The sequence below is a fragment of the Quercus robur genome, chromosome 3, assembly GCF_932294415.1.
Source record: "Quercus robur chromosome 3, dhQueRobu3.1, whole genome shotgun sequence".
Taxonomy (NCBI): domain Eukaryota; kingdom Viridiplantae; phylum Streptophyta; class Magnoliopsida; order Fagales; family Fagaceae; genus Quercus; species Quercus robur.
The window spans coordinates 18,689,333-18,717,156 of record NC_065536.1 but is presented as its reverse complement, the minus strand read 5'-3'; the positions used below and the strand labels follow the sequence as shown (position 1 = coordinate 18,717,156).

Sequence of the window (27,824 nt, the reverse complement as noted above, 5' to 3'; positions counted from 1 at the left end):
AGATTTGATAGAAAGTCAGTCCAAGCAAACATGTGGACTGTGTCATGCTTCCGGGCATAACCGCAGAAAATGTCCGCAGTCCCGTGGCGCTTCCACAAGCGGTCATGTTCCACACTAGGTAGGTAGATGGCAAATACTTATGCATCGGTTAAATATTTGTTGTTCATTCCATGTTGACCTAATGTTTACTATCTTTTCCCCTAATGTGATTACTCTACGTTTTTCAAGCATGCTTCCAAGGACGATGTTTTTGTTGTGTGGACAGCCGATGTTAGGAAAAGTGACTACGTTGTATTGGGTCTATGTGAACTTTTTGGTTTTTGTTGAATGTACTTGTAAATCTCTATTGAATGTATGCCTATGAAGATTGTGATTTCAATAGTATGGTTAGAACTGCAAATTAAGCGTGGTTGGGCATGTTTAGGATGTTGATATTGAGAATGCCTTTTCTTGCGATGTAATTGCATTTTGCATTGTAAAACCATGTTTATACAGAGAGCGTAGAAGTTTCAGTAGTTTCGTTTGATGTAATGTACGTGTATTTACATTCTTAGCTTCTTTGCCTCTAAATGAGGGTTTATGGATTATATTCGTAGCTTGTTTATCTTTGCTTCTTACCTGGTGCATGCACACGTTTCAGTTTCTGGTTTGTCTGCATAACCAGGAAAAAAGAAAAAAAAAATTCCCCAGTGAATGATTCCTGGAATGAGCAGAGGAAAACAGAGCAAAACAAAAAAAAAAAATTTCCATAGAACTCGAGTCTATGAAACTCGAGTTCTACTGGAAAAAACAGAGGAAAACAGAGCAAGCCTCTTGGACCTCTCTGAGTAAACAGAGCAAAACCAAGAGGAAAAATTTTCTACTGGAACTCGAGTCTATAAAACTCGAGTTCCACTGGGAAAAACAGAGGAAAACAGAGCAAGCCTCTTGGACCTCTCTGAGTAAACAGAGCAAAACGTAGAAAGAAATTTTTCCAGTGAAACTCGAGTCTATGAAACTCGAGTTCCACTGGGAAAAACAGAGCATCCTATTGGGCCTCTCTGAGTAAACAGAGCAAAACCAAGGGAAAAATTTTTTCCAGTGGAACTCGAGTCTATGAAACTCGAGTTCCACTGGGAAAAACAGAGCACCCTATTGGGCCTCTCTGAGTAAACAGAGCAAAACCAAGGGGGGAAAAAAAAATTCCCAGTGGAACTCGAGTCTATGAAACTCGAGTTCCAGATGGTTCGCGAGTTTTATAGACTCGAGTTCCACTGGAATTTTTTTTCCTCCGTTTTGCTCTGTTTACTCAGAGAGGTCCAATAAGGTGCTCTGTTTGCTCCACTGGAACTCGAGTTTCATAGACTCGAGTTCCATGGGATTTAAATTTTTTTATTTTATGTATTTAATTTTTTTAAAGGTCACAATTGTTGTTCTTCTCTACAAATGAGCTTTTTATAACTGTTTAAGGGAAAAACTTCTGAATAAACTATTAAATATGAGTAACTTATAGATGCATTGCATTGAATAAACTATTCCACTCCATAACACCAAATGAGTGCTTTTCACAATATAGTGAAATGATCTTAACTCCAAATAATATGAGACACAAGGTTTTGATCCAAAAAATGTATCAACTACATAGTTCTCTCTATACAAAACATAAAATTCCTGCCAATCAAGGCTTAAATATCCACATCTCAATACATTGTTCGCTCTATACAAAATTTGCAATCACACTAAGAAATGGCACGGAAAAGAAAGTCATCCACCCTTTTAACTTCCAACTGTCAGGCATTGGGGATGGCTTTACTCGGTCCTTTGAAATCGTCATGATGGTACCTAATACAAATCACAAACAGAATAATTTTATCACATTTCCCATATAATGCAAAAAACAAAAATCTATCATTCATTATTTATGTCTTTATCAAATGTAAATCCAACTTACATTATTTATGTCTTTATCAATTTTTCCCTGGTCGATGCATGTTCTGGCGCTCATGCATACGGTGCTGAAGCAAATGCATCTTCTGCATCGAATGTTGACGAGCTTCATCAAGAAATCTCAGTTCGTTCAGCAGTAGTCATTATTCCATTGATTATTGTGTGGACACACACACATATTCGTTGGAGTATTTTCTAGAAAATACATAGAGGAGGTACAAGAGAAGAAGATGTTGCTGGAAAAGCTACAAGTCAGAATGAATGAAGCAGAAGCAAAGGCCAACAAGCTTAAAGTGTCATTGGAGAATCTATGCGGTATACTAACAAGGTTTTTACATTTCATATTTTGTTTTTATTATAAATAATTCCAATCATTGAAGACATTTTTCTTCCATAAGGGTATGTTAGAGCGCAATCAGACGATGGGAAATATATATCGTAGGAAAAAGTAGAACATGATCTGATAAAGCTTGAACAAGCCCTGCATATTGCAAACTGCGGTCTGCCTTCTTTTCCTGGACTCTTCACCTTCCAATGCTTCCAGAGGTTTGATATAACAGTGATATATGTGCCTACAAATAACGCAATCATTCTAATCAAAACCCAATGCAATTGAAATTTTGAATATGTATGTCATAATAGTTTTTTTTTAAAAAACATTGAATCTAATACTTGCCTAAAACGACTATGTTTCTCAATGAAGGAATACAACTGGCTGCAACGTCGTAGTACTAAGTGCACAAAACTTAGTTATATTTGTGGGGTTTTTCAGTGGTTAAGGTTGAACCCACAACTACTTTTGGTGAAAGGCACTTGTCATTGCAACAAGGCTTGACCACTAGTGCAACTGCTAATTCAGACCACTAGAGCAAGGCTTGATTCAAGGCACGATTTATATGTGCAACTGCTAATTCTCACTCTTAACATTTTAAAAACGCATTATTAAAAGAAATTAATTTTAAAAGCCAATCAACCATACCTTAACCCTTTTCAAAAGATCTTTTGCATTATTGTCATGCTTGAAGTGTTCTCTTACACGCTACAAATAGACAGAACAAAGATGGTAGAGCACAGAGTTAAGGAATTTAGGTGTTGAATTCAGTATCATTATGCTATGCGCAACTAATAAAGAAAACAGTATGTAGCCCCCTATATGGCAATTTGATACCCCTATACATGCACCCTACCTCGTCATCTTCCATAAAAGTTGAAGATAGTGGATCACTTTTCGACATCTTCTCCTGACCTTGTTGTAAACTGGGTAACATGTTTGTAAATTACGAGTAAGCAAAACAAATAAAGACCACACATAAGCACATTGCATGCGTGGGTAGAACATTTGTGCTGCAGTGAACTCGTCCTCATCACTTCGACCCATAATGTGACCACACCTGCAGCAAAATATAATAGAAGTAAAAATAACGACTACATCACCAGCATATTAAAGTAATAATAATAATCATCATACCATAATTCACGTTTTTATCCTTGAAACCGTATTCCTTTGTGCTATATCCATCACAAGAGGCTAGTACTCATGAGCTTGATTCGGTTTATCTCGTTCCACGACCGCAGAAACTCCACCTTCCCTCCATCAGTATCCATCCCAACGGCCTTCCAAATCTGAATGAGGTAGCGCCCAACAACATCAATTTTCCTCAACTGACCTCCCATCTTATTGGTTAGCTGGGCAAACCAATCTACAATCCATATTTTCACTCTACACCCAGCAGATCTCAACTTGTTCACATTTATTTATAATAAAAACAAAATATAGTTCGTAAAAACCTTGTTAGTATACCACATAGATTCTCCAATGACACTTTAAGCTTGTTGGCCTTTGCTTCTGCTTCATTCATTTTGACTTGTAGCTTTTCCAGCAACATCTTCTTCTCTTGTACATCCTCTTTGGATTTTCTTGAAAATACTCCAAGGAATATGTGTGTGTGTCCACACAATAATCAATGGAATTATGACTACTGCTGAACGAACTGAGATTTCTTGATGAAGCTCGTCAACATTCGATGCAGAAGATGCATTTGCTTCAGCACCGTATGCATGAGCGCCAGAACATGCATCGACCAGGAAAAAAGTGATAAAATTTAAAGGACCTTCATAGTCGAGCCCATAACAGACCTACAGACTCTAGCCCATAAAGGACCTGCATTTGGGAAGTTAAAGGAATAAAGTTTAAAACAAATTTATGCAATAGGTCTTCCATGCAATAAGAAAAATCAAAATAATTTAGTTATTACATAATAATGCAATAAGTATGGAATAAATTTTAGGATTTCAGATTCTCTAGTAATGGCCTACTAACCAGCACAGTTTCCCATTATTTACAAGTAAAATAAATAAATAAAATGTTTTAGGATTTTAGAATCCTAAATTATCTGTGTTTTACATTTATTTTTTAACATTCGTTATTATGTTCCACGGTTGAGATTCAGGATTTTGGAGTTGTGCAATATTGTTAAGGATAAATTGCTATGTTTAAGGATAACAATATCCAATAGAGTTTTGGTGAAAAATAAATGCATTACTTTTATTGTTTCAGTTAATCAATTGTGATCCTTGAACGTTGCGTTGATAATTTTTTTACAATTTCAAGCAAAAAAAAAAAAAAATTAAAAACCCATGTTTAGGTAATTTTATTCCTAAAAGTTTGCCTATTATTTAGAAGCCATTTTGGATATGATTTTATAATTATAACTTTAAAGAGAAGAGGAAAAAAAAACGTTTTTACCTGGTATTTTTATTCCTAAAATTTTGTCTATTATTTACAAGCAATTTTCTCCATGATTTTACAATTTTATCTTTAAAGGAAAAAAAATTTAAATAAAAAAACCCCCGCGTTTTAGGTTTTTACCCGTAGAAGTTAGTCTATTCTTTAGTAATAATTGTTCCATTTTTATCTACTTCCGGTGTGCCTATTGTGGTGTATTTGGAGGGAGCGTAATTGGCGTACTTTTCAGGATAGGGACAAGTCCGATGACTAGTTGCTCGCTTATTTTAGTGGCTCTCTTATTGATTGGTCTAAGGCTTGGGGACTCACCTCTAGTGATTCTATCCCTATATTCCGTAGTTATCTTCTCTGTAATTAATATGCTCTTTGTTGTCTCCGTTTGTTTTCTTGTTTCAGTTATCTCATTGTCTCTATTTTTTGTTTGTTTCCTTCTCTGTATTCTCTGTTCTGCCTTGTGTTTTCATGAGGTACCTTTTAATATATATCTTTCTTACTTATCAAAAAAAAAAAAAAAAATTTCTTCCATTTTTCTCAATCTGTGGCAATTTATTTTTTATTTTTAATTTTTTTTTACAAATCTATTAGTAATATGTATATAATGGTCAATCACTCTCCTTTGCCTATATATTGTATGCTTCGAAATAGAGGTCACTGCAATATAATTAATTGATACGTGATACTTATCCAAATTGCACAATTTGTATTTCTTGTATACAAGATCATACTCATCCAAATTCCACAGTTGTTGTCTGATAATATTGTAATCAAAAAAGTCACAGTAATATTGCAATAAAAAAGATCTCGAAAAGCAATGACTAAGCTTTAACCTACAATAAAAACAGGAAGTAGTTGATTTGGAGGGAACATTACACCTTCGCCCAGGCTCTTCCTGACCAAATTCTTCGCGAAATTCCCTAAACAACTTGTGTTGAATTCTTTTTTGTTTTCAGACTTGGAACCATCACCCATCATGCCGTAGTCGATGAATTTGACTGCACGACTGGTAAATACGTGCTACAATTCGTCCAGATTGGGTTTCTCCATTCTCTTCTTCTGTGCAAGATAAAACCATTAGCGAAGAAAAGTTACCGACCTTAAAATGTCAAATGCTTAAGAGCATAACTAACATAACTAACACAAACGTAGTAGCACATTCTACAAAATTGCATGATAAGGCTATTACAAGTCCAAAACACGTAAGGTAAGAAAACTTAACAATTGTTTTTTCCTTCCCAAATCATGAACCCTCTTGAACCCCACCCTGAATACACCTCATTTCAAGTATTGAAATACAAATCGATTGATAAAAAAAGTACATGGAAAATTGTCCTGCAATTACCCAATGAGGTAAAGATCCTAACATGAAAAGGCAAGGGATGTATCATACCATAATCCCTTTGCTACTACATATCAAAGAGGTTGAGCTGTTCATGTGCTAGAAGGCCCAGAATGAAAGATTCCAATACCATTACAAACATGCCTGTTGATAAGGCTATTCCATACTCCAAATCAGACCATCAAATGGCCATAAACTCAACAACATATAGATTAGATGACTTAGTTGTTGATTAAACAAAACCCTAAACATAAATGGATTTGGTTCAATGAAATTTCAGGAAAAAACAAGCAAGACCATCCATAAAAGATGGCCCCAAGATTCCGAAGAAGCGAGTTTTATATACAGAGTCTTGTGTCTGAAGGAAATCAAGAAACTCTCCGTTTTTATGATGGACAATTTTGAGACACTAATAGTACAAACAAAATAAGATAAAAGGGGAAAAGTTTGAGATAAAAGGAAATCCACATACTCTCCATATTGTGGATGAACAGGCTTAGATATGCTCATTATCAGAGCATGAAGAGAAGAGAGTTGAAGAGCTAATGCTACAGCCTAGTAGCAAATGATTAATAACAGACAAAAGGAATCCCATGACATACAGCCTCCTGTGAGGCTCCCTTGTCATAACTATTGTGTATAACTGTTGAATGCAACAGTCTAGGGTTTACAACACCTCTTATGATTACATATTAATAAATAAACATTTAATTAGTTGTCCATATATAAAATAGCTATCATTTAGAGATGCAAAAACAATGATTACCTCAGACACAAGACGATTGTTTTCATATGACTTCCAAGGTTGAGGTTCCAACACAAGAACACCACCCTGCTTAAGAAAATAATAACTCCTGAATATATTGTTCAAGATACCATTTCATAAAACAAGGGGCAGTGCCATAAAACCACAACCATCCTCAACCAAGACCCCATCAATAATTTGAAGAAAATAAAATGTGCATAATAAGAATAAATAAATATTACCGGACGAAGCAGTCTCCAAATCTTTGAAAATAATGTAATCAATCCATCATCACCCCAATTCAGATGAACCCATTTTGTTACACTCAAGCTGCATTACAGGAGACAACAAATCTTACCAAACAGAGCATTAAGGTTAAGCAAAATATGAACCATAAATGAGTTTTATAATAGCATGTAAAATGTAATAACAATACATATTAACTATCGATATAATAATTGTTTCCATTATTTGTTACAGATGTTTAGAAAAGCTATTTTTGAACTGGAAGAGGCCCAAATGCTTTTAAAAAAGAAAATAAAATGAAGCTGTTATCAAAAAACTCATGAATATATTTATCCACTAGCTAAAACAAGAACTTCACAAACTTTTACATTCAGAAAATTGAGGCACATAAGTGCTAAATGATTGGAGAGAGGTTAGTAGCATTAAGTTATTTAGGTAGTTTATAAATTTTTTTATTTTTATTTTTTTCTGTAATGAAAGCAAAGCAAAAGGATTAGGTAGCATGAAGTTTTTGTAAGAAAGTTATTGCTTATTCCTGAAAAGAAGATTCTCTTATCTCTTTCTTTTACTTTATACTAGACACTAGACATAACATAGCCAAGAAAAAACTTACCAAAGGATAGTATCATATTTCTTCTCCGGTGGACACCTACTCTGAACAAAATTTTCTTGTTGGAATGAGACCATGTGAAACAGATTTGTTTCTGTAGAAGAACAGTCCCTAGAAATTTCCATCATCTCTTCATTTGGTGATGCAGCAACACTCTGCTCTGAACCATTTGCACTCCTTGAAACCTCCAATTTTGAAGCCTTTGCATGTGTCTTCCCAGCACGTTCAAATTTGTTGAGATGCCAGTTTGCATCCTCTATTCGATCTGGCACATAAAGAAGATTACATTAAGCACAATCCCTGATTTCAGGTCCATTTCAACCTTGAAAACTTCAATACTTGAGCACACCTTTGTCTCATACTGGTAAAACCATACTTTTAAATGATATGAACAACAATCGTTAAGTTTCAACTAACCCAACCTGAAACAATGTATGTTTGGCTAGGATTTGGCCTAAGGTTTTCAAAAATAAAGTGTTCAAGCTAGGCATTGATTCTAATCAGAGTCAAACACATACATCCAGATCTTAGCCTAAGAGACTCATCAAGCTTGGGAAACAGACATGTCAGATTATCTTTATCTAGGGGCTATAAGGTCAATATATAACCAAAAACCAGAATGTGGGCACTTTATATGCACTTATTTCAATATTGCACATGCCTATAGATTAAAAATATGCTACTAAAGCATTCATTCTGCAGAAGTTTTGACAGCTCTAGGGAAAAATGCTAGAAAGTAATACTAGAGGAATGTAGAATAGCTTGTGTGAATGCACCTGAGTGTAAAGAAGGGGTATTCATGCGGGAGACACAAAAAAAAAAAAAAAAAATCTTAATTTTAATTTAGTTTTATTTTATTTTGCAAGTCAGTTGTATTTCTTATGGTATTTTATTTTAGGCCTTATTATTTAAGTAGGTTTAGGAGTGTTTTTATTTAAAGTTGGTTATTTTTTGTAATAAGGCAATTAGGTTTCCTACGCCTGTTAGAACAAGGGTTTTGTATTCCTATAAAAACAAACTATGTACTCTTATCAACGGGACTTTGATGAAATGAAATTTGAATTGGAAGAATTACAATTGCTTGGTGTTGATTCCTAGCAACTTAGGTGTTGATTCCTAAGTTTTCGATTCTTGGTGATGACGTTAGGCAAACTCCTAAGTGCTGATTCTTAGGGTTTATCTTTTTTCCTTTTGTTCAATTTCCCCCTTTATCCCCCCATTGGATTATTTTGGCACCAGGTATTAATAATGTCAGTGCCCTTTAAAGCTCATTTCAAGCACAGATATCAATATTTATTTTTCCATTTTTTACCCAAAGCCTGAAAACATGAAAGAACAGAATCATAGAGAAAAGAGCTTAATTTCAACTTACATAGAACTTTGGAGCAAAAGATATTATGATGAATAGAATCTTACCAGAATCAATGTCAATTCCAAGAATGCTTCGGCAGCGAAACTTTTTTGCTGTATAAAGGAAATGATAACATCAGTCTGAGTAAAGGCATGGCTAAACCTGATATTATATATCTAACATATGTTGTCAACTTAATTCTCAAACTGCACCACACACACAAAGCAAAACAACCCAAAAATAAAAATAAAAGTAAAAACAAAACAAAAGGAAGGCATAACTTGAGATAAACATGACTTTTTTCAAGATTTCACAAGTCAAACAATCAATACACTAGATCTTTATCAATGCGATCAATCCTACTCCTTTATTGATTTAATTGTTCTTTTGGGGGGTTGAAGGTTGATCATTCATAATCCCCTTCTCCCCATTCCTATTCTTTTTATCGCCATTGCAAACTGGAGGTCTCTATTTCAGAATGAATCTACTAGCTCTTCTCAATTGCAATTCTTTGAGCTAAAAAGTATCAATGGGAAAATAGTTGTTCAACCACCTAGGGAGGCTGTGGATGAGGGCATTGCTAAATGGGAATCAAGTTTAATTGGGAAATTCTTTAACAAGGCTCGTTCATTCCTGTTGGTGAAACATTTTGTGGAGGATCCATGGGGTCAATATGGTCTTGTGGAGGTATTTGCTCTGGATAATGGCATGTTCTTATTCCAATTCCCAGATACTCGAAGTACAGACTCTGTTCTTGAAGCTCGACTTTGGCATATTGCAAACAAATCCATCTTCTTGCGTAAGTGGCAGCCAAGAATGCAATTTCCTGATCTTTCTTTAAGGAAAATTCCTATTTGGATAAAAATTTTCATCTCCCTGTGGAGTACTAGAATCACATTTGTTTAGGGCATGTGGCCAATGGGGTTGAAAGGCCTTTGTACACTGATACTGTAACTGAAGTGAATCAAAGGCTCAGTTTTACTCAGGTTTTTGTGGATGTTGATCTGGAGGCTGAGTTTCCTAGGGAGATTTAAGTTGATATGGGGAATGGTAATTAATTTCTTGTTGGGATTGAGTACCCATGGATCCCTATGAAGTGTCCAAAATGCAAATTTTTTGGACACTCTGCTGCCAATTGTGGTAATACTGAAATGGTTGATCCAAAGAGGATGACTAAGAGACGATGGGTTCCTATGGCTAAGGAGGTTGTAGATGAAGTGAAGACTGATAATTCAAGGAGAAAGCAAGCTCAAGTGAAGGTTACTAATCCTAAGGTAACTCCGAAGCCTCCTTTCTCAAGTAATAGGTATGCTGTGGTCTAGGTAGATGTGCTATTAAAGCAGACCTAAGGAAAGCTTATGACTCTGTAAATTGGAATTTTATTACCATGTGCTTGATAGCTACTGGTTTTCCAGTGAAGTTTGTAATGTGGATAAGGGATTGCATCACCAATCCAAGGTTTTCTATATCTTTAAATGGAAGCATCCAGTAAAGAACAATACTGATTTATAGAATTATTCCTAAAACATGCAAATCAAACTTTCTTTAGCACAAAAATTAACCAATGCTTATCATATTAAGAAATTTCTTGAGCATCATATTTGTCATAAACCAAAGCAAGAGTAGATCTCGATTAAACTAAAGCTGAATTAGAATTGAGATATACGTCTACAAAAAATATATAAGATGCCTTAAACTACAAACTCAAGAGGTGGACCACTACCAAACAGAATGTCTATTCTTCAAATGCATTTACAAAGGGGAAGATCCATATCAACTACATTGACCTAACAGAATGTCTAAACCTTTGAACTAGATTGACAACACATAATTATAGGTCAACAAGCTTGAAATAAGTAATGTGCATAATAGTTGAGACTTACCCACAAACTCTCGACAAACTTGAAGATCTAAGAAATTTTCAAACTCAAAAATGTAACTTCCACCCTGGAATAACACATAAATAGAAATTTGCATACATCATCAAATGAGGGAAAATAACATTTAGTACAATGGTAATGTATTGAAAGTCAATTAAAATCCTAAAGTTTCTAATATGTAAAGTATGAAACATAATTTTCAAGGCACTTACTCAAGGTTCACCAATTTTGTGTTTTTTAGCCCTCGTGTAATGTTTGGGTGGGGGAGGAGGCTGCGGGGCATCAACCTTAGGGTCATCATCGTGCTGCAAATTCCATTACATGCATGCAATCAATATTCTCCATAATGGTAAGAGTAAAGTGAAGTAGAAAATATATTATTACATTCAAATTAAAGTTATCATACCATAGCGGGGCCTCGGTGTCCTATTTTGTGTCCACCTGTCCCACATATGGGTGCTCTTCTACTGCGTTGCGGTCTACCTCGTGGGGGTGAGGGCTGATGAGGAGGATTAAGGTCCGGTACATCAATATGTGGCTCTACAGTGTCAATCCCAACCGGAGGTCCTAGAGGGTCAGATGAGGATGTGGTAGGTGGGTAATCCTGCTCTATGTAGAGGCCAGGAGTGGGTGCACTAGAGCCAGTGTGTGGGTATGAGGGTGTCTCGGGGAGTATAGGAGGGGTCACATTTTGGTCAATACTGACATCGAAATTGGGCTGCGAAGGTGGGCTGGGTGAAGGGACCTCGGGCTGAGGAGATGCATATGGGATGGGTGAAGGGACCTCAGGCTAAGGAGATGCTTGCGGGATGGGTGGAGGCATCTCAAGAGTAGTTACAACCCGAGGGGTTGTTGCACGCCGACCACGGCCCCTAACTGCACTTGTGCTTGGGGTTGCTGTAGCAGGCCGAAGACGACCCCTAGCTGCGCTTGTGCTTGGGCTTGTAGTAGCACGATGACCACGGGTCGGTGTACTTACGGGTGCTGCACTTGTGCTTGGGGTTGCAGCAGCTGCTAGTTCAGTCTCATCCCCATTGTTTGCATGCTCATTTACTGCAGGACCACCACCAAGGCCAGCCACATTATTTAGGATACGCCGGACATGGTTGTGAGCTTGGCTGCCTTCAGGAAGCATCGCCAACAGCGCTAAATGGCTTTGAATCTGAAACGGAGAAAGAACCATGAGACATTTATGTATCAATTAATGAATGAATAATATAATACTTATGAATCTACTCAAAACTAACAGTTCTATTAGAATACTATATGTATCAAAAACTATTTCATTACATGTCAGTCAAAGCAAACCAGATTTACTGAGAAATTCATAGAAATTGATTCTATGTTCATACATGTAATCAAGTAAAACGAAGTAGGCAATCAAATGTAAGTAGAACACATTACCATAATATCTAATTTAGCGCTGTTGCGGTCGACATACTTTCGAGTGACCGAACGGTACCAGACGTAATAGGCATGATTGCGGGGCATCTCACCAATCTGAGGAGGTGCATGACAAACTTGTTGTCGTCTCATTTCCCAAGAAATGATATACGGTCCATGCTCCTCCCTCCAATTCCTTTCCACCTTCCCACGTAAGTCGATTTTATGCAGCCTATCATCGTAGACAACATGGTCAGGCCGCTCCTGCGCCAAGCCAAACTGTCGAAGGACACGGTCTGGGTGGTGTCTCTCTACTATGCAAAAACACAGAAGCGGCACCCTTGCTGTCCACATATCCCTCCCTGCAACGCAGAACTCAGGAAGGTGGCTGAAGTGTGCCTCGTATGGCTGCCACACAATCTACGATAGAAAAAAAAAAAACAATTATCATAGCATCTTCAAATGTGAAACAAGGGAAAATACATATATAAAGGGTAAAAAAACTAAAATTATAACAAAAGATATGTTAAAGGATGAAGCAATCATATTATTAACGAAAATGATCATAACCAAACAAATTTTTTGAATATTATTACCTGCTCTGGCTGCATTGTAACTAATAGCTCGCGATAGTGGACCAAGGTCATGCCGGATGGTCTACTCTTCGGGCTTGGCACCCGCACCCACCTACAATTACAAGCAAGCAAAAAACATAAGAACAATAATACAATTTAGTTACTAAGAAGAGTACATTGCAGAACACACTTGGTATCAAGAAAAGACTTACTTAAATGCAAGTGGAGCATATGGCCATGGGCCATAATCAAATCCAGGTGGGGGCTCTATCCTCGGGCACAAGAATGGCAACCTTGCCCATGCCCAATACTGGACCAAGGTGCACGCCCCACCAATCTGCGATGCCCCTTTCTCGCTTGCCCGACACAACTCCCTATATAACCAGGCCAGGCAACCACTACCCCAACTATAATGTGGCGGATCACGAAGGTTACGCATGAAGTCCAGGAACATCAAATGCACCCTATCTCCTGACTTGTCCATGAAAAGTTTGTCCCCTATTAGCGCTAACATATAGCACCGAGCATACCGGTGTATCTGCATCTCCGTTGCGTCATGAGGCAATGGCGCTGCAACGGCCTCAATAAGTCGGTTGATGAGAATTCTTTGCCCCACCAATGTTTTATTGTCATTCGGCGGACTAAAACCCAGCAACTCCGTACACAATCGCCTCCAACCCCCATCATCCACCACAGCAGTCGGCCCAACCAAGACGTCACCGTCTATCGGAAGTCCAAAAATTACCTCCACATCTTCTAGGGTGATTGTCATCTCACCATGTGGAAGATGGAAAGAATGAGTCTCCGGCCGCCATCGCTCAACTAGGGCCGATATTAGGCAATTGTCTATCTCTCTTGAAGGGGCTCTAAACAATCCTTCTAGCCTTAGCAATTTGATAATATCAATGACTCGATTATCTTGCATCTGAACGTTTGCCATCTCCTTAGTGCGACCACGGCACGTAAGTGGGCCCGAGTCCTACAAAATCGATCAAAATTATAGCGGTTGTTAGAACTAGAAATACAACATTGAAAGAACTTGCTAACTAACAATCAAAGACAACGTAAATATTAAAGCAGTTGTTAGAACTAGAAATTTCACCTCGCCATTCCAAATGGCCTCTGATCGATGATATGGCTGTCGTGTCAACAATGACCTCTCACGCGGACCGGGGTCCAAGACCTCTAACTCCTCATCAATCCGAGGCTCCATACTGCAAACAATGCAACTGTGAGATCATTAATAGTGTAGGGGCAAAGGAGTGCTACTGTAAAATAGAATTTTCTTCAAAAAACGTAAGTTCGCAATCATACCAAAAAACATGCAAATCGATGATGTTTACGCAATCAAAGAAATTAGAATTGGTAAGTTAGAAAAAAACATAATGAATTTTTTGGAGTTGGAATAATTTTGTAAACTTTTACAATTAAAAGAAATTGAATTCTGTACCAAATAAAATGACTACTTTCATTAATTCTGCTTTGTGTTGGTTATGAACTTTTAGCATGCTTATTTATCAATTGGTTGAACATATATGGACTGTGTGAGTATCATGTTTCCTGCCACTTATGACATTATAAAGATAGAAACCACTATTAAAACTTGTGCATAGGACTTGCTATCCCACTTTATTGTTGTTATCCATCAATCGAAGAAGATCCATAATTCATAAAAGTTTGGCTGTAGTGCATGCTCTACTCCTGCTGGCCGAAAAAAAAAAGAAAAAAACAAACCGTGAAAGAAAGACCATACGACAAGGCCGCATTCTACCAATGCTGCGTTTGGTCTGAATCAGTTAATCAATTGGGGAATGGGGCTTCTGCCTGGAGACTTCTTGGTTCATAATGCTATTGCATTAGGTTTACATACAAGATACAACTACATTGATCTTGCTACTTATCAAAAAAAAAAACTACATTGATCTGCTCTTACATATTTTCTTGAGGATGTAGGAATTTATATTTTTAGTCATGCCATGCTCATACTAAAGGAGCAATTGTTTTAAGTGTTAAACTGATCAATATATTGTTATTATTAATATATTACTTAGCACATACCCCTTCTAGTCTTAATAAATTGCCACTGCATGTTCTTCAATGGCCATGCACCAACTGGTTACTGATTAGTTATGCTTCTGAATATTTGCAGGTTAGCTCTCAAGGCCTTCACTGATCAGAAAAGACGATTTTTTCCTCACCTTGATGATGGATTACATGATCAGGATGCCAAATCAGCTTCAAAGAAACTTTGTGGTCCCCAAGTACCGATGGAAAATCATCAAGAAGAGCTTAGCGGTTTTAAGACACTATCAGATGTTCTAATGCATTTGGAAAAAGAAGTGCCAAATTTGAAAATTTTCACTTATGAGTGATTGGACTGGTTGAAAAGAGCTTCTTTGCTGCCCTCTTCAACTAATGAGGCTTCCATGGAAACATCTAAAGAACATAATTATCACAGTTCAAATAAACTAAGAGCAGGATCGTTGAGTGCGGTTGCTGTAGAGAAGATTGCTGTAATTGAGTTGCTCTTTCCATCTGTCTTCAGAGCAGTTGTATCTCTGCATCCAGCTGGTTCTATTGACCCTGACTCAGTTGCTTTCTTCTCTCCAGATGAGGTAATCTTGTATATCCAGATATCTTAATTTTTTAACTAAATATCATATCATGCTATTCTCTGTTTACTTGGAGACCCATATGATTCATTGTTCCATTCCTCATCTCTGAGATAATATCCAGATCACAAGTTAAGATTGATTACATTTTATGTGACTATTCTGATTTCTCCTTTAAGTGCCATATGAGATTTTACTTGAAGATTGTTAGATTTGTGGGCTAAACGGTAAACTGACTACTTGTCTTCATGGCAGTGGAAGTGTGGATATCTTTTGTCCTCCCCTTTATTTTGCAAAATCTTTATCTTTTTACATATTGTGATCTATTTTGTCTTCTATTTTGAAGCTTTTAGTTTTTCCCTGGCTTTCATATTGTAAATGCTTATGTTTATGTTGTCTTTGTACTTTTTTTATTTTTATTTTTTATAATTATTGAGCCTTATTGTTTTACTATTATCTTTTTCCTTTATTATTGAGGGTGCTTAGCTGCAATGTATTTGATTTCTACTGTATTTAACAGGGAGGCAACTACATACATTCTAGAGGTTTTTCAGTTTATCATGTATTTAGACGCATCACGGTAATAGCCTTTGCTGGTCATTTTATCTTTCTCCTAGTTCAGGTGGTTAAAACTTCCTACTTATTTTAGCATTTTCCTATTGCAGGAGCATGCTGCTATGGCTCTGCAGTATTTCCTTGGAAATCAAGCTGAAACAGCTCTACATTCTCTTCTGGTACCATCTCTTTGAGTTTATTGGGCTAATTATATTGTCTACTATTTTTTTTTTGTACAATCTTATCATACATATTTCAGATTTATAACTTTCTGCTTTTGTTTTTGTAGCATTGGATCTGTAGTTATCAAACTTTATTTTCAAAAGTCTGCAGGTGTGACTCTGTTTCCCACTTTTTAAGATTTCTTTGATGGTGTTTGACTTCTAAATTTTATGTTGTTGGTGGTGCAGTAAGTGTGGACAGCTAACTTCTAACTTCTAACTTCTAATTTCAGCTTAGTGTTACCTCTGCACAATCACCCCAATGCATCAACTTCTTAATGTTTAGTTACACATGAGGTTCCTAACCTTTGGGTGGTTAAGAATTGAAAAAGACTTTTTTATAATCCTCGTCCTCTTCTTCTTTTTTTCCCTCCCTTCCCCCAGATAAGTAAATATAAATTAAAAATAAAAATGTAATTGCAGAAAACAGATTTGTGGACCAATGTTATATAAGATCCATAGGTTCCGGTTCATCCTGAGATGCAAAACACAGAATCGCTCTTGGTCCAAACACTCCAAACACAAGTATAATCCTCTTCTTGAACTAATATTTTTTTATCTTTCGTTCCTTGGCTTGATTTGAGTATTTTTAACCCAATAAAAAAAAATTCTTAGATGTATTGTTTTGTTGACTCCATTTCCTTCCATTATTTTTCAGGTGTAAGTTCTCATTTTTTTCAAATGAATATTCTCACTTATTACTTCACAACTCATACACCGTTCATAGAACCATTTCATCAAACCCATAATTTGCTTTACAAACCCACAAACGAAAATACAATCAGAAAATTAAAACAAACCCAAAACAAATCAGTGAAAATACCATGAAACAAGATACACAAACAAATCAAACAAAACCCACAAACAAATCAAATGAAACCCCAACAAACTAGATTAAATATCAATGTAATCCAGATATTAACACTTTTTACACTAATGAAACCCAATCAAATGCTCAATCAGTTTTGCTAAAATTAATTTCCCAAACAATCAAACAGAATAATATACATGCATTCACTGAAATGACATGAACCACCAAAACCCAGAAAGATCCGAAATTGAAAAACGAAATAGGAAACATCATGAAATTCCAAAACCTAAGATTGGAGTTCGAGAAAGAGAGAGTACCTTAGGCGCACGGTGGTTCAATGGGAGCAGTACTGACTTTGAGTGCCTCACTGACAATGGGAGCAGAACTCAGTTTCGGTGGCTGAGTCTCAATGGGAGAACCACCTTCGGCACGGCGAGTTTGACAGAGTTTCAGAGAGTTTGAGAGAGTGAGTTGATTTTGAAATTTTCACAGTGAGGGGAAGAGTTTGAGAGAGTTTGAGAGAGCGGTGTCTGAGATTGAGAGATTTTGAACGGGTCTCTGTAGATTGTTTTAAGTGGGAAGGGAAAAAAGCGTTAAAGCGAAAGCGAGTTTATAAAACTCGATTTCCAAAATCGAGTTTTATAAACTCGCTATCCAAGTGGAAACTTTCGCCATGTCAGCAACTGAAAAACAACAAAAACGAGTCTTAAAAGCTCGATTTTTAAATTGAATCTCGAGTTTAAGAAACTCGAGATGCTATTATTACAAATTGTTTCGTAACAGGACAACTAACGAAATACTTAGCATATTACAGTTATTTAGCAACGAAATTCGACAAACCCATGCTTAGGCAAGCTTAGCTGTCATCCACTCGTACCAAATGCTAGCAAGCCTTTAAGGCTTTAACCACTTATTTCTTTCTTAAATTGGCTTGGGCTTCTGTATGTAGTGTACTTGATCAATTAATGGGCGGACAAACCAATGTCAGCCCTTCTTCCAGTTTTTGTATTTTTATTTTTTAATTTCATAAATACTAAATGGTATTGGGTAATCAAATGGATGATTTAAGATAATTTAGATGAAGACTTGCCTAGAATATTGAACTCTAACAAAAAAGTTTAAGTATATTAATTTCTCTCTCACACATATATAAATATATATATATATATATATCCATTGATTGAGAAACTCAATATTTTTTTATATTTGATTATGATTTAATATTACTTATTTGTCTTATGAATGTTATGATATGAAAAATACATTTGAAATATAAACATTTATATTTATTTGAATTATTTTGGCCAATTTTTATATTTTTACTAATTTAATATATATTTTTAATTAATTATTAAATTAATTATAATGTTATCACAGTATGACTTTAGTTTAACTTTAGTCTGACTTTAAAAATCTTGAACATTTCCCTTTTACAATCCTTTGAACAATCCAGGTTTCAAAATTATGTTTGTAAATGATAATATCATAGACAATCTCTACCCACTTGGTGTCACGGATTTTATTTGGCCCCTCAAGACATTGTCTTTGCTTGCATATATGTCATTGGTATAACAAATCAGAAAGCAAATTATGGAGAGAGTTCACAACTTTTCTTTTCTTTGTTTCTCATGAAAAAAGCATATGGGAAATGGTTTTTTTTTTTCCAAATTTGGTAGGTTGTGGTTGGGAAGGATTATTGAGAGTTGGAGTTGTTTGGTTGTTGACGATAAATGGGTCAAGAATGTTTTTATGGTTTGATAAGTTAGTTGTCAGTTTGAATTTGTGTGTGTGTGTGTGTTTTATTTAAATTATTTCACACTTTGTTATTGGAACAGCTGTTACGTTGTAGATATTGCATATATTCACCAATTATAGGAGATAAGGTCCCAAATTTTACAGAATTAATTTTTAACTTGTCCCAACGAAAAATTATGTATTTCTTTTAATAATTAAAGAACTATACAAAGGACAAACAGAGGACTTATGATATTGTATGTATTTAAATTAGGGAAATGTTACTCAATGCCCTTAGGGCGTTGGTTTAGGAACTATTTATAGAAATCTTTTATTAGGAGAATGATAAAACAATAAATGTTGTTGACAACTTTTTATAATTCCCATGAAAATGATGTCAAAATTTTCCTATTATGGTTTATTAACAATTTCCCTAAGGACACCTATTAACATAACCCTTTAAATTATAGGTGGGTGATTTTATCCAAAAAAAAAAATCTTATTTATGGCTTTGTGCACAAAAAATGTAATGTATTCAATAATTGTAGCAAACATGCTCTTGCAATCCTGCTTTTTTTTTTTTTTGAGTAGCTGTTTTTTTATTTTATTTTAGCCATACGAGGAATGCAAATTGCATCAAAGTGTGAATTGCCATTTGTTGTTGGACTAATACGTTTTTCTTATAAGGTTTTGTAGTTCTATTTTAAAGATCAATGACACTAGCCTTTTTAGATATTGAATTTAGACTTCCAAAGATATGCTTGCTATTTTTCTACTTGAAGTTTCCAATATTGTATGAAATTGGTACTTCTCTTTAAGGAGGTGAATGAACAGCCAGCTAAGAAAAGACAAAACTTTGCCTTAAGCAAGAGAAGATTGTTGAACCATTCAAAAGAAATTCATAAGGATAAATATTTAATACTCACAAATAAAGAGAAATACAATATTAATAAATGCATTTATTTCATTCCATATATGAGCTCCATAACATTTGGCACATACATCTATATCTATGATAAATGATATGTCTACAACATTTTTACAACAAATTCTAAGTGGTAGGTTGGTACTGGTTGTTATTATTAGAGCAAAAAAGTAATCTTAGTGTTAGTTTCAAATTTGAACCAATAACAACTAACCACATGTGATTTGTTGTAAAAATGTTATAGACGTAACATCTCTCTCTCTCTCTCTATATATATATATATATATATATATCTAAAAGTTGAAGCGTAGCATTTATTGTTGTTATGCTCCAGTTGAGCCACATCAGCGTCCACGTTATTATCATTTTGCTTTTCAATTTTCCTATAATTTTTTTTAACATTTACTCATTTTTTTAAAAATATTTACACTTTCTTCAACATTTCTATACCCCTTACCTTTTCATCTCCCCACTACCATTTACCTTACTTTTTCATCTCCCCACTACCCTCTACCATAATATCACTATTCATCTTTCTCTTCATCTTCCTTTTTTTTTTTTTTTTCTTTCTTATTCACAACCTTTTACTATAAATTTATCACTCTCTTCCATTGTTTACATACTTTTTCCTCACAAAAAAAAAAAAAAAAAAAAAAAAGGGTTCTCTCTCTCTCACTCTCTCAATTTTGTGGTGGATTTTTTTTATTTTTCTTTCATCTTTGCTTTAGGTTGATAAATTGTTGTGTTCTTTAGAACTTTATATTAAGCTGATACGATTTAGTTTTGTGATTTAAGTTTTTTTTTTTCTCTCTCTCTTTAACTGTTAATTTTATTACATGTGTTTTTCTTTAAATTTTAGTTTGGGTTGCTTTGAATTCACCTATGTAGTTGTTCTATATATGTTATTTTTGTACAACATGACATTTGTTCTATGAAATTCCTTTTAGACTTGATACTTTATCTTTTCATTTGATTTTTTTTTTCTCTCCTCATGTGTAGAGTGATTGGCTTCTAACCAAAATTATTCTATTTATATATTTAGAAATCTATTTCTTCTTAATTCCAATAGTTTAAATTTTGTATGGGCCATAAGGAACAAAGGGGTCCATAATGCATTCATGTTCTCCTCATGTCGTGATAAATCTGAGTAGTTGAATAGTATTGTTTAATTTACCACTATTACATATTTTTCCCTAAAAGCTACATACCATCGATCGTAACACCAAATGGATATTTCAAAGTTCATTTGCGTGATTACTTTGCTATGTGGTGAGTTGAAACATTTTTGGGTAATGATGTACGTTAGATTGTATGTATAACCTCTTGACTTGCAAAGGGTAAGTACTGATTTATACTAATTTTTTGTTTTTGGTATTCTTTAGAGCTCTAATGGTTGATAAGTCTAATGAGGCTCCATTAATTTATGCGAGGCTTCAATCTCACCAAACGACAAGCAATAAAACAAGAAAATTCATGTTTAGCTTTCAGGTTTATTCTTTCAAAAAAAAAAAAAAAATGATTAGCTCTCTGGTAACCACCAATTCGTTTTGTTAACTCATTATCATAAAGCAACTTTAATTTAGTTATATGGATAGGGTTTATCATTTTTCATGTTGCAATATATATATATATATATATTCAAGCTAAAATCAATAGCTCTATAACAATCGACAATTTTAATTCAGCCATATCCTCCATATCATTAAATTATTAATATTTTCTCTCATTTTTTTTTAATTTTTTAAAATTAAACATATAATGTTTTAATTAAATACAAATAAATAAATAAAATTCCTTATAAAACCGTACCCATTTTTTTTAACATTTACACTTTCTCCAACATTTCTCATTCCTTTCACATTTTCATCTCCTCACTACCATCTACCTTAATATCACTCTTCATCTTTCCATTTCTCTTCATTTATTTTGTTTCTTCTTATTCTTATCATCTTATTATAAATTTTTTCATTATCTTTTCTATGCTATATTTCTCTTCATTTATGAAATAACTCTAAAATAATTATCACGCGCAGCGCGCGGGTCTGCGACTAGTATCTTTTTAACAATTATAAATTTTACACAAAAGATTACATGCATTTTTATTGACATCCATTACATAAATCCCAACATTAAAAATGTAAAATTCAGTGCATAAAATTGGAAATATCTACTTAAATACAATCACCATAAGTAATAGAAATAATAATAACATAATGCCAGTGAAATTCTAATGGCACAACAACATATAATCCACCCTTGCTGTCCCTTACAGGTTTCTGAATATGATGTACTTGCATCATGTGTGCGTGTCCAATGTTGCTATACATGTCCCAAAATGACTGGTAGTTGTTTTAAAAACGTATGATGACCTGCACATATAAATTATGAACTATTCATGATAATTGTTTTAAAAACGTATCATGCTATACGCAGTATCTTTAAATTGATAACACAATACCAGAAAGAATTAACAAATAATGTTGTGTTAACATGCTGTACCTGTCAAATCAAGAACTCAAAGAATCACAATCCTTTTGAATTTAGATCAAACTCAAGCACTGTCAAATAATCAATGGATGGTATGTCAACAAGATTTTCAAAATAACAAAAGAATGTGATAATTATCCCAAAATAAGAAGGCTGGAAACCAATTGAGGAGAAAAGAAAGGAGGAAAAAACAACAATTGTGTCATGGAATAAAAACAAACAAAAAAACCTGATTCCAAGACGCATGTCAAAATTTCAGTAATTCCTTTTTTCCCTTAAATTTGTCATGCTAGATACTTCAATCTTGTAACAAGGACGACTTATCAGCCTCTCTCTCTGCTGGTACTCTTCATAGAAGACAATCACAGGGCACTGTCACAATGAATCCTCCCTGAGACACACTTATTGTATTGATATTGGCCTGTAACACGCAAATAATTTTTTCTTGCCTTGTTATGAATCCTTTAAGCCAACCCCAAAAAATTTGTGACTAAGGCTTTGTTGTTGTTATTGTTATGAATCCTTTAATATTGAGGAAGTTTAATGACAATGAGTAGATACTAGGAAAGCCCAGGGAGGGAATCCTTTGAGGATGAAATGCAAATGAGAATTTGAGGATTCTTCCTTTGCTTCATAAAATGAGAAATGGAAAATGCATTCTCAATAAAGTGCATTCCTTGGAACCCAAAATTGCATACCAAAAGAGGCTTCCTTTTTTTCATCTTTTTTTTTTTTTTTTTTTTTTTTTTTTGCTTAGAGAGCTGTGAAATGTATCCTCTCTAGAGATGCCAAACACAGCCTGAGTTGTACAGAATATGTTCTAGGTGGATTTTTATGTGTTTCAGAGCTATTCCTTAAGAAGGTCTTCCTTCAAGTCTTCTGTAAGATATACTTCAATAGTATGAGAACAAATCCATGCAGCCTACAGTGAGAACTAGTGGATTTTTGAGCTTCTGAAATCTCTAACATTGTCTTCACAATTTGTATTGGTTGGAATCTTGAGATATTTAGATGTTGAAGTTTTTTGTGCAGGTGGATCTCTACTTGCTTCCCCAAGCTGCATTCCCAACAGGTGGATTATACTTCAAGAACAAGACATGGGTGCAAGAGACCAAGGGAATGCATGTTATAATCCATAATAATTATATCACAGGTTTTGAGAAAAAGATAAAGCGCTTCCATGACTTTGGCCTTTGGTTTGTCGATGATCACGCCCTTGAGTCCCCTCTAGGCAGATTATGATAAACCAAAAGACCATATAGCTCCCTGTAGGACCAAGCAGACTTGTTGGAGACTGTTGGAAATGCTTCCAGCCTACTTGGACTTCTTGCAAAATGACTACTCTTAAGAAGTCTGTGAAGAACATGTGTCATCGCAGCTAAACATTATTGTGCACTGATGGATTCTTCAAGAATTGAAAAAGAATATCAGGCATTTTACGGGGCAGATATTTCCATTTCTTTGGTGAGGTCCTATTAGCATAAAGGAGATGTCAACCAGTGGTAACAGTTGGGATAATGCCTCATTGCCCATCACTCTCTTTTTCAACAAAGTTTATTTTTTCTGTTGAAGTTCAATTTTGTTGACAGGTCTTCCTCAATGTTTCTATTCTTTTTGTGTAATGCTAACCAAATAAGTCATTAATCGTGCTAGGAAACCTGTTCATAATAAGTAGATCAGAAATCTGGCCTTTCTTGTACAACAAGGTATTAAATATTCACGGTATATTATATTAGAATATAATATTCAAATTGTGGACCGTCAAAGCACCAGCCTCCAGTGGTCTAGTAGAAGAAAAGTGTCATGACATGATCAATGATCAAACAAAGGGTTAATGAATATTTAATCAAAAAAAAAAAAGGGTTAATGAATATTACTCATAATGACATAATCAATGATGAAACAAAGGATAACTCTGACCAAAATGCTTGGTATAAGTAGTCTGATTTTTTTATGTTTCGAAGATGCCACTTTGACACAGCACAACACTAATTTTTTTTGAAGTTAGACTTAGTACGTAAATGAGGTTCCTATCAAAACATAATGGATAATTAATTAATTTGTGATGACCTACTTTATCTACAATCAATCCAAAATGATTCGGTTTATTATTTGTGTCATCATGGGATAATCCATTTGAAATTGAACCTATTTAGTCTATATAAATGAAAGTAATTTTTTATTCAATATAGATTTAAATTTTAAATATAAAATTGAGTAATTATAATAAAGTTGATGTTATATTGATCTTTTTATGAAATGGAATTTATAAAAATAAATAAAATTATTTGTTACTATTACTGCTTACAAAATATTTTAAACAAAAAATGTTAATCATGTTATTATTTGATCATATTTAGAAAAGAGTAATGATTATCACACATTTGATTATCACAAGTGTAAGGGTAAAACCCCCAAGTCGAACAATGGGCCTTGGGCCCCATGCAGAGCCCAGCCACGACCGAGGAGAAAATGGGGCACTAAAAAGAATTCCAGCCCAACTCTGATAAGTCCAAGCTTATTTAAAAATACGTCCGAGGAGGAATGTCTCCTCGGACGTATCAAATATGGGCCTAACGTGCACCATATCCATAATGAGGAATCACTCCAAACGAATATTGGTAGCAAGGATGAGCCTCACAAAGTCAGGAGAAGGAAATGAATGTAAGACATCCAGAGAGAAACCACAACTGCCGCATTAAATGCAAGAAAGCTACTTTTCTGGCCGCATTAATGTGGAGAGGACAGGCAAACAATGTTACCTTGGCCACTGCAACTCATAGAAAGGTAGGGTGGATGTCCGATGGGACAGGCACTCAAGTGAAGGTCCAGATGATCAACAAGTGTAAGGCTCTTATTACTTTAAGGATGCTATATAAGAGAAAGGCATCCCCATGAAGAAGGGATCGAAAAAAGCCATAAGAAAGAAAGAAAGACTATAGCCTTGAATCAAGAACGTAGGTGCACCCACATATTTCCTCGGATCGAACACTCAGTGGATATAAAGGAGATATTCTTACGTTCAAATCGCTGCATAGCTCAAAATTAACTAACTTTCACTTCGTTGAATCCTAGTTCTGTAACCCGCTCTCTACAAATTCATTGTCTAGGGTTCTTTGGGCCAGAATCACCAACTTGCTGGGCCTGGGCCCTAAAAACTGACCCTACAATTGGCGCCGTCTGTGGGAAGAACTTGTGTCTTGACAAGTAAAACCATTAGAAATGAAAGGATCAGGTCCGCGCCAAACCAGACACGCAGACTCCCATCGACAAGACAACTTTTTGAATCTCAAACGGGGGAAAGATCAAGACAAGCAGCGAGAGGGCAGTGTGAACACCTCCCACAAGGGCAGAAGTCGCTCGAAAGGGAAAGGTCACGCATCCCACAAGCGAAATGATCGCAAGGCTTTACAGCAAGAAATCGATGACTTGAAGAAGAAGCTGCGCCGACCGCAGCGAAAACGTCCTTCACCCGGCTCGGACACTAGCAGTGAGGAGGACAATGAATATAGACGGAGATCAAGAACCCCTCCAAGCGAGACTTTTTCCTATGAGGAAGAGCAGCCTCGTAAACGCGGCCACAAGAGCCCATCATACCAAGGCCTGACCAACGATGCCATGAGTAAGGCCCTGGACCGCATCTCCCAGTTGCCTTTCACGCGTAGAATAGAGGGAGCAGAACTTCCTCGGTGCTTCCATCAACCAACCTTTGCTATATACAATGGTTGGACAGATCCAGTAGAGCATGTAAGTCAGTTTAATCAGAGGATGGCCGTCCATTTCAAGGACGAGGCATTGATGTGCAAGGTGTTTCCGTCCAGCTTGGGACCTATGGCGATGAGATGGTTTGACGGCCTTAAGCCAAATTCCATAAATTCCTTTAAGCAACTGACACAGGCTTTTGGCTCCCGCTTCATTACCAGCAGCAGAGTCCCTCGGCCCCTAGACTCCCTCCTGTCCCTGTCCATGCGAGAAGGAGAGACACTGAAGGCCTATTCAGACGGGTACTGGGAAATGTAAAATGAGATAGAGGGAAATTACGATGACGTTGCCATTAGTACGTTCAAGAGGGGCCTGCCGACAGAGCATGGCTTAAGGAAGTCCCTAACTGGGAAGCCGGTCACTAGTGTGCGCCAACTCATGGACAGAATTGACAAGTACAAAAGGGTTGAGGAAAACCAGCAGACGGGAAAGGGCAAAGCGAAGGTTGTCCCTTAGGAGAGAAGGGACTTCAGGTCGGACCGTATTATCAATAGTAACAGGCCGAGAAGAGATTACTAGGAACAGTCTAGATCCACTAGGGCACAGGCAGTCCATGCTGTGTTCCAAGAACCATTACACAAGATCCTAGAGAAGGTAAAGCACGAACCGTTCTTTCAATGGCCAATCAGGATGGCAGGTGACCCCTCGAAACGTAACCAGAATCTATATTGCGCGTACCACCAAGAGTCGGGTCACACCACCGATGATTGCAGGAATCTGAAAAACCATTTAGACCGGCTTGTCCGAGAAGGGAAGTTGAGGCATCTATTACATCACCCTGTGGGATGGCAGGAAGAGTCAAACACCGAAACCAGACAAAGCACATTAAGGCCACCCATTGGCACAATAAATGTCACTCTTGCCACACCTAGAAGGACCGGTTCCAATCCTTTCAGAGTGATGTCAGTGGGCAGGCTCCCGGCTGAAGCGGACGACAGGGAATCCAAGAGGGCCAGAGCAATTACCACGCCCTTAATCGGATTCTCGGATAAAGACAAAAAGGGAACTTTTCAACCCCACGATGATGCCCTAGTCGTCACGCTCAGAATTGGAGGCTATGACGTGAAGAGGGTGCTAGTTGATCAAGGCAGCGCCGTGGAAGTAATGTATCCCGACTTGTATAAAGGATTGAACCTGAAGCCAGAGGACCTGTCGGCATACGACTCCCCTTTGGTCAGTTTTGAAGGAAAAACCGTCACCCTGAAAGGCATGATCAGGCTGCCTGTACAAATAGATTCAGACGTGGTAGAGGTGGACTTCATTATGGTAGATGCATACTCCCCCTACACAGCCATCATGGCCCGACCGTGGCTTCATGCACTAGGGGCTGTGTCATCAACCTTACACCAAAAAGTGAAGTATCTGTCAGGAGGTCAAATGAAAGAAGTAATAGGGAACCAGGCAATGGCCAGGCAATGCGTGGTGTCAGCAATTTCACGACGACCAAATAGTGAACCTTCCACCTCAGCCGAGAACAGCTTATAGCAATTAACGACCCCGATCCCAACTTCAGGTAGTGGAGGACCAGCCATGGAGGTGAGTTGCGAGGATCTGGAGAAAGTACTTGTCGGATCATACCCAGAGAGGTTTTTTCAGGTCGGCTCAGAATTACTGCCCCAAGAGAAGTCAACACTAATTGATTTTCTCAGACAGAATGTGGAAGTATTCGCCTGGGACGCCTACAAGGCCCTTGGGATTGACTCGGATTTCATCTGCCATCACCTTAATGTTAACCCGGCTGTAACACCTAAGAAGCAGCCTCCTCGGCGACCGTCGAAAGAACATGCAGATGCCGTGAGAGAGGAGGTCATAAAATTGAAGAAAGCGGGGGCTATCAAGAATGTATTCTACCCCGAATGGTTAGCCAACATAGTTGTGGTAAAAAAGAAGAATGGGAAATGGCGGGTCTGCGTAGATTT

At 36.4% G+C, this 27,824-nt stretch overlaps 3 protein-coding genes, 1 long non-coding RNA gene and 2 pseudogenes across 4 annotated transcripts in view; 3 read left to right on the top strand and 3 right to left on the bottom strand.

Annotated features, from left to right (window-relative positions):
- The window catches only part of LOC126717389 (UDP-D-xylose:L-fucose alpha-1,3-D-xylosyltransferase MGP4-like), a 35,486-nt pseudogene extending 12,060 nt beyond the window's left edge, over window positions 1-23,426 (top strand).
- The window catches only part of LOC126717382 (probable aldo-keto reductase 1), a 102,609-nt gene that overhangs the window by 22,723 nt on the left and 52,062 nt on the right, over window positions 1-27,824 (top strand). The window lies entirely within an intron of this gene.
- On the bottom strand, window positions 6,679-9,080 carry LOC126716475 (probable RNA methyltransferase At5g51130; the record flags this gene model as incomplete). The annotated part of the gene is made up of 4 exons (XM_050417297.1): window positions 6,679-6,840; window positions 6,996-7,083; window positions 7,613-7,874; window positions 9,026-9,080. Coding segments are annotated over 4 exons (552 nt in total), but the record flags the coding sequence as incomplete, so codon positions are not given.
- On the bottom strand, window positions 10,778-11,287 carry LOC126717391 (uncharacterized). Its single transcript, XR_007652543.1, has 3 exons — window positions 11,247-11,287; window positions 11,053-11,145; window positions 10,778-10,907 (listed from the first exon to the last, which is right to left on the bottom strand). It is a non-coding gene; the product is annotated as an uncharacterized LOC126717391 (long non-coding RNA).
- On the bottom strand, window positions 11,365-13,315 carry LOC126717377 (serine/threonine-protein phosphatase 7 long form homolog). The gene is made up of 4 exons (XM_050419052.1): window positions 13,011-13,315; window positions 12,820-12,910; window positions 12,245-12,643; window positions 11,365-12,002 (listed from the first exon to the last, which is right to left on the bottom strand). Exons 1-4 carry the CDS (start codon window positions 13,310-13,312, stop codon window positions 11,631-11,633), a joined length of 1,164 nt encoding a protein of 387 aa, XP_050275009.1. The 5' UTR covers window positions 13,313-13,315; the 3' UTR covers window positions 11,365-11,630.
- Window positions 14,913-16,406, top strand: LOC126716474 (mediator of RNA polymerase II transcription subunit 27-like; annotated as a pseudogene).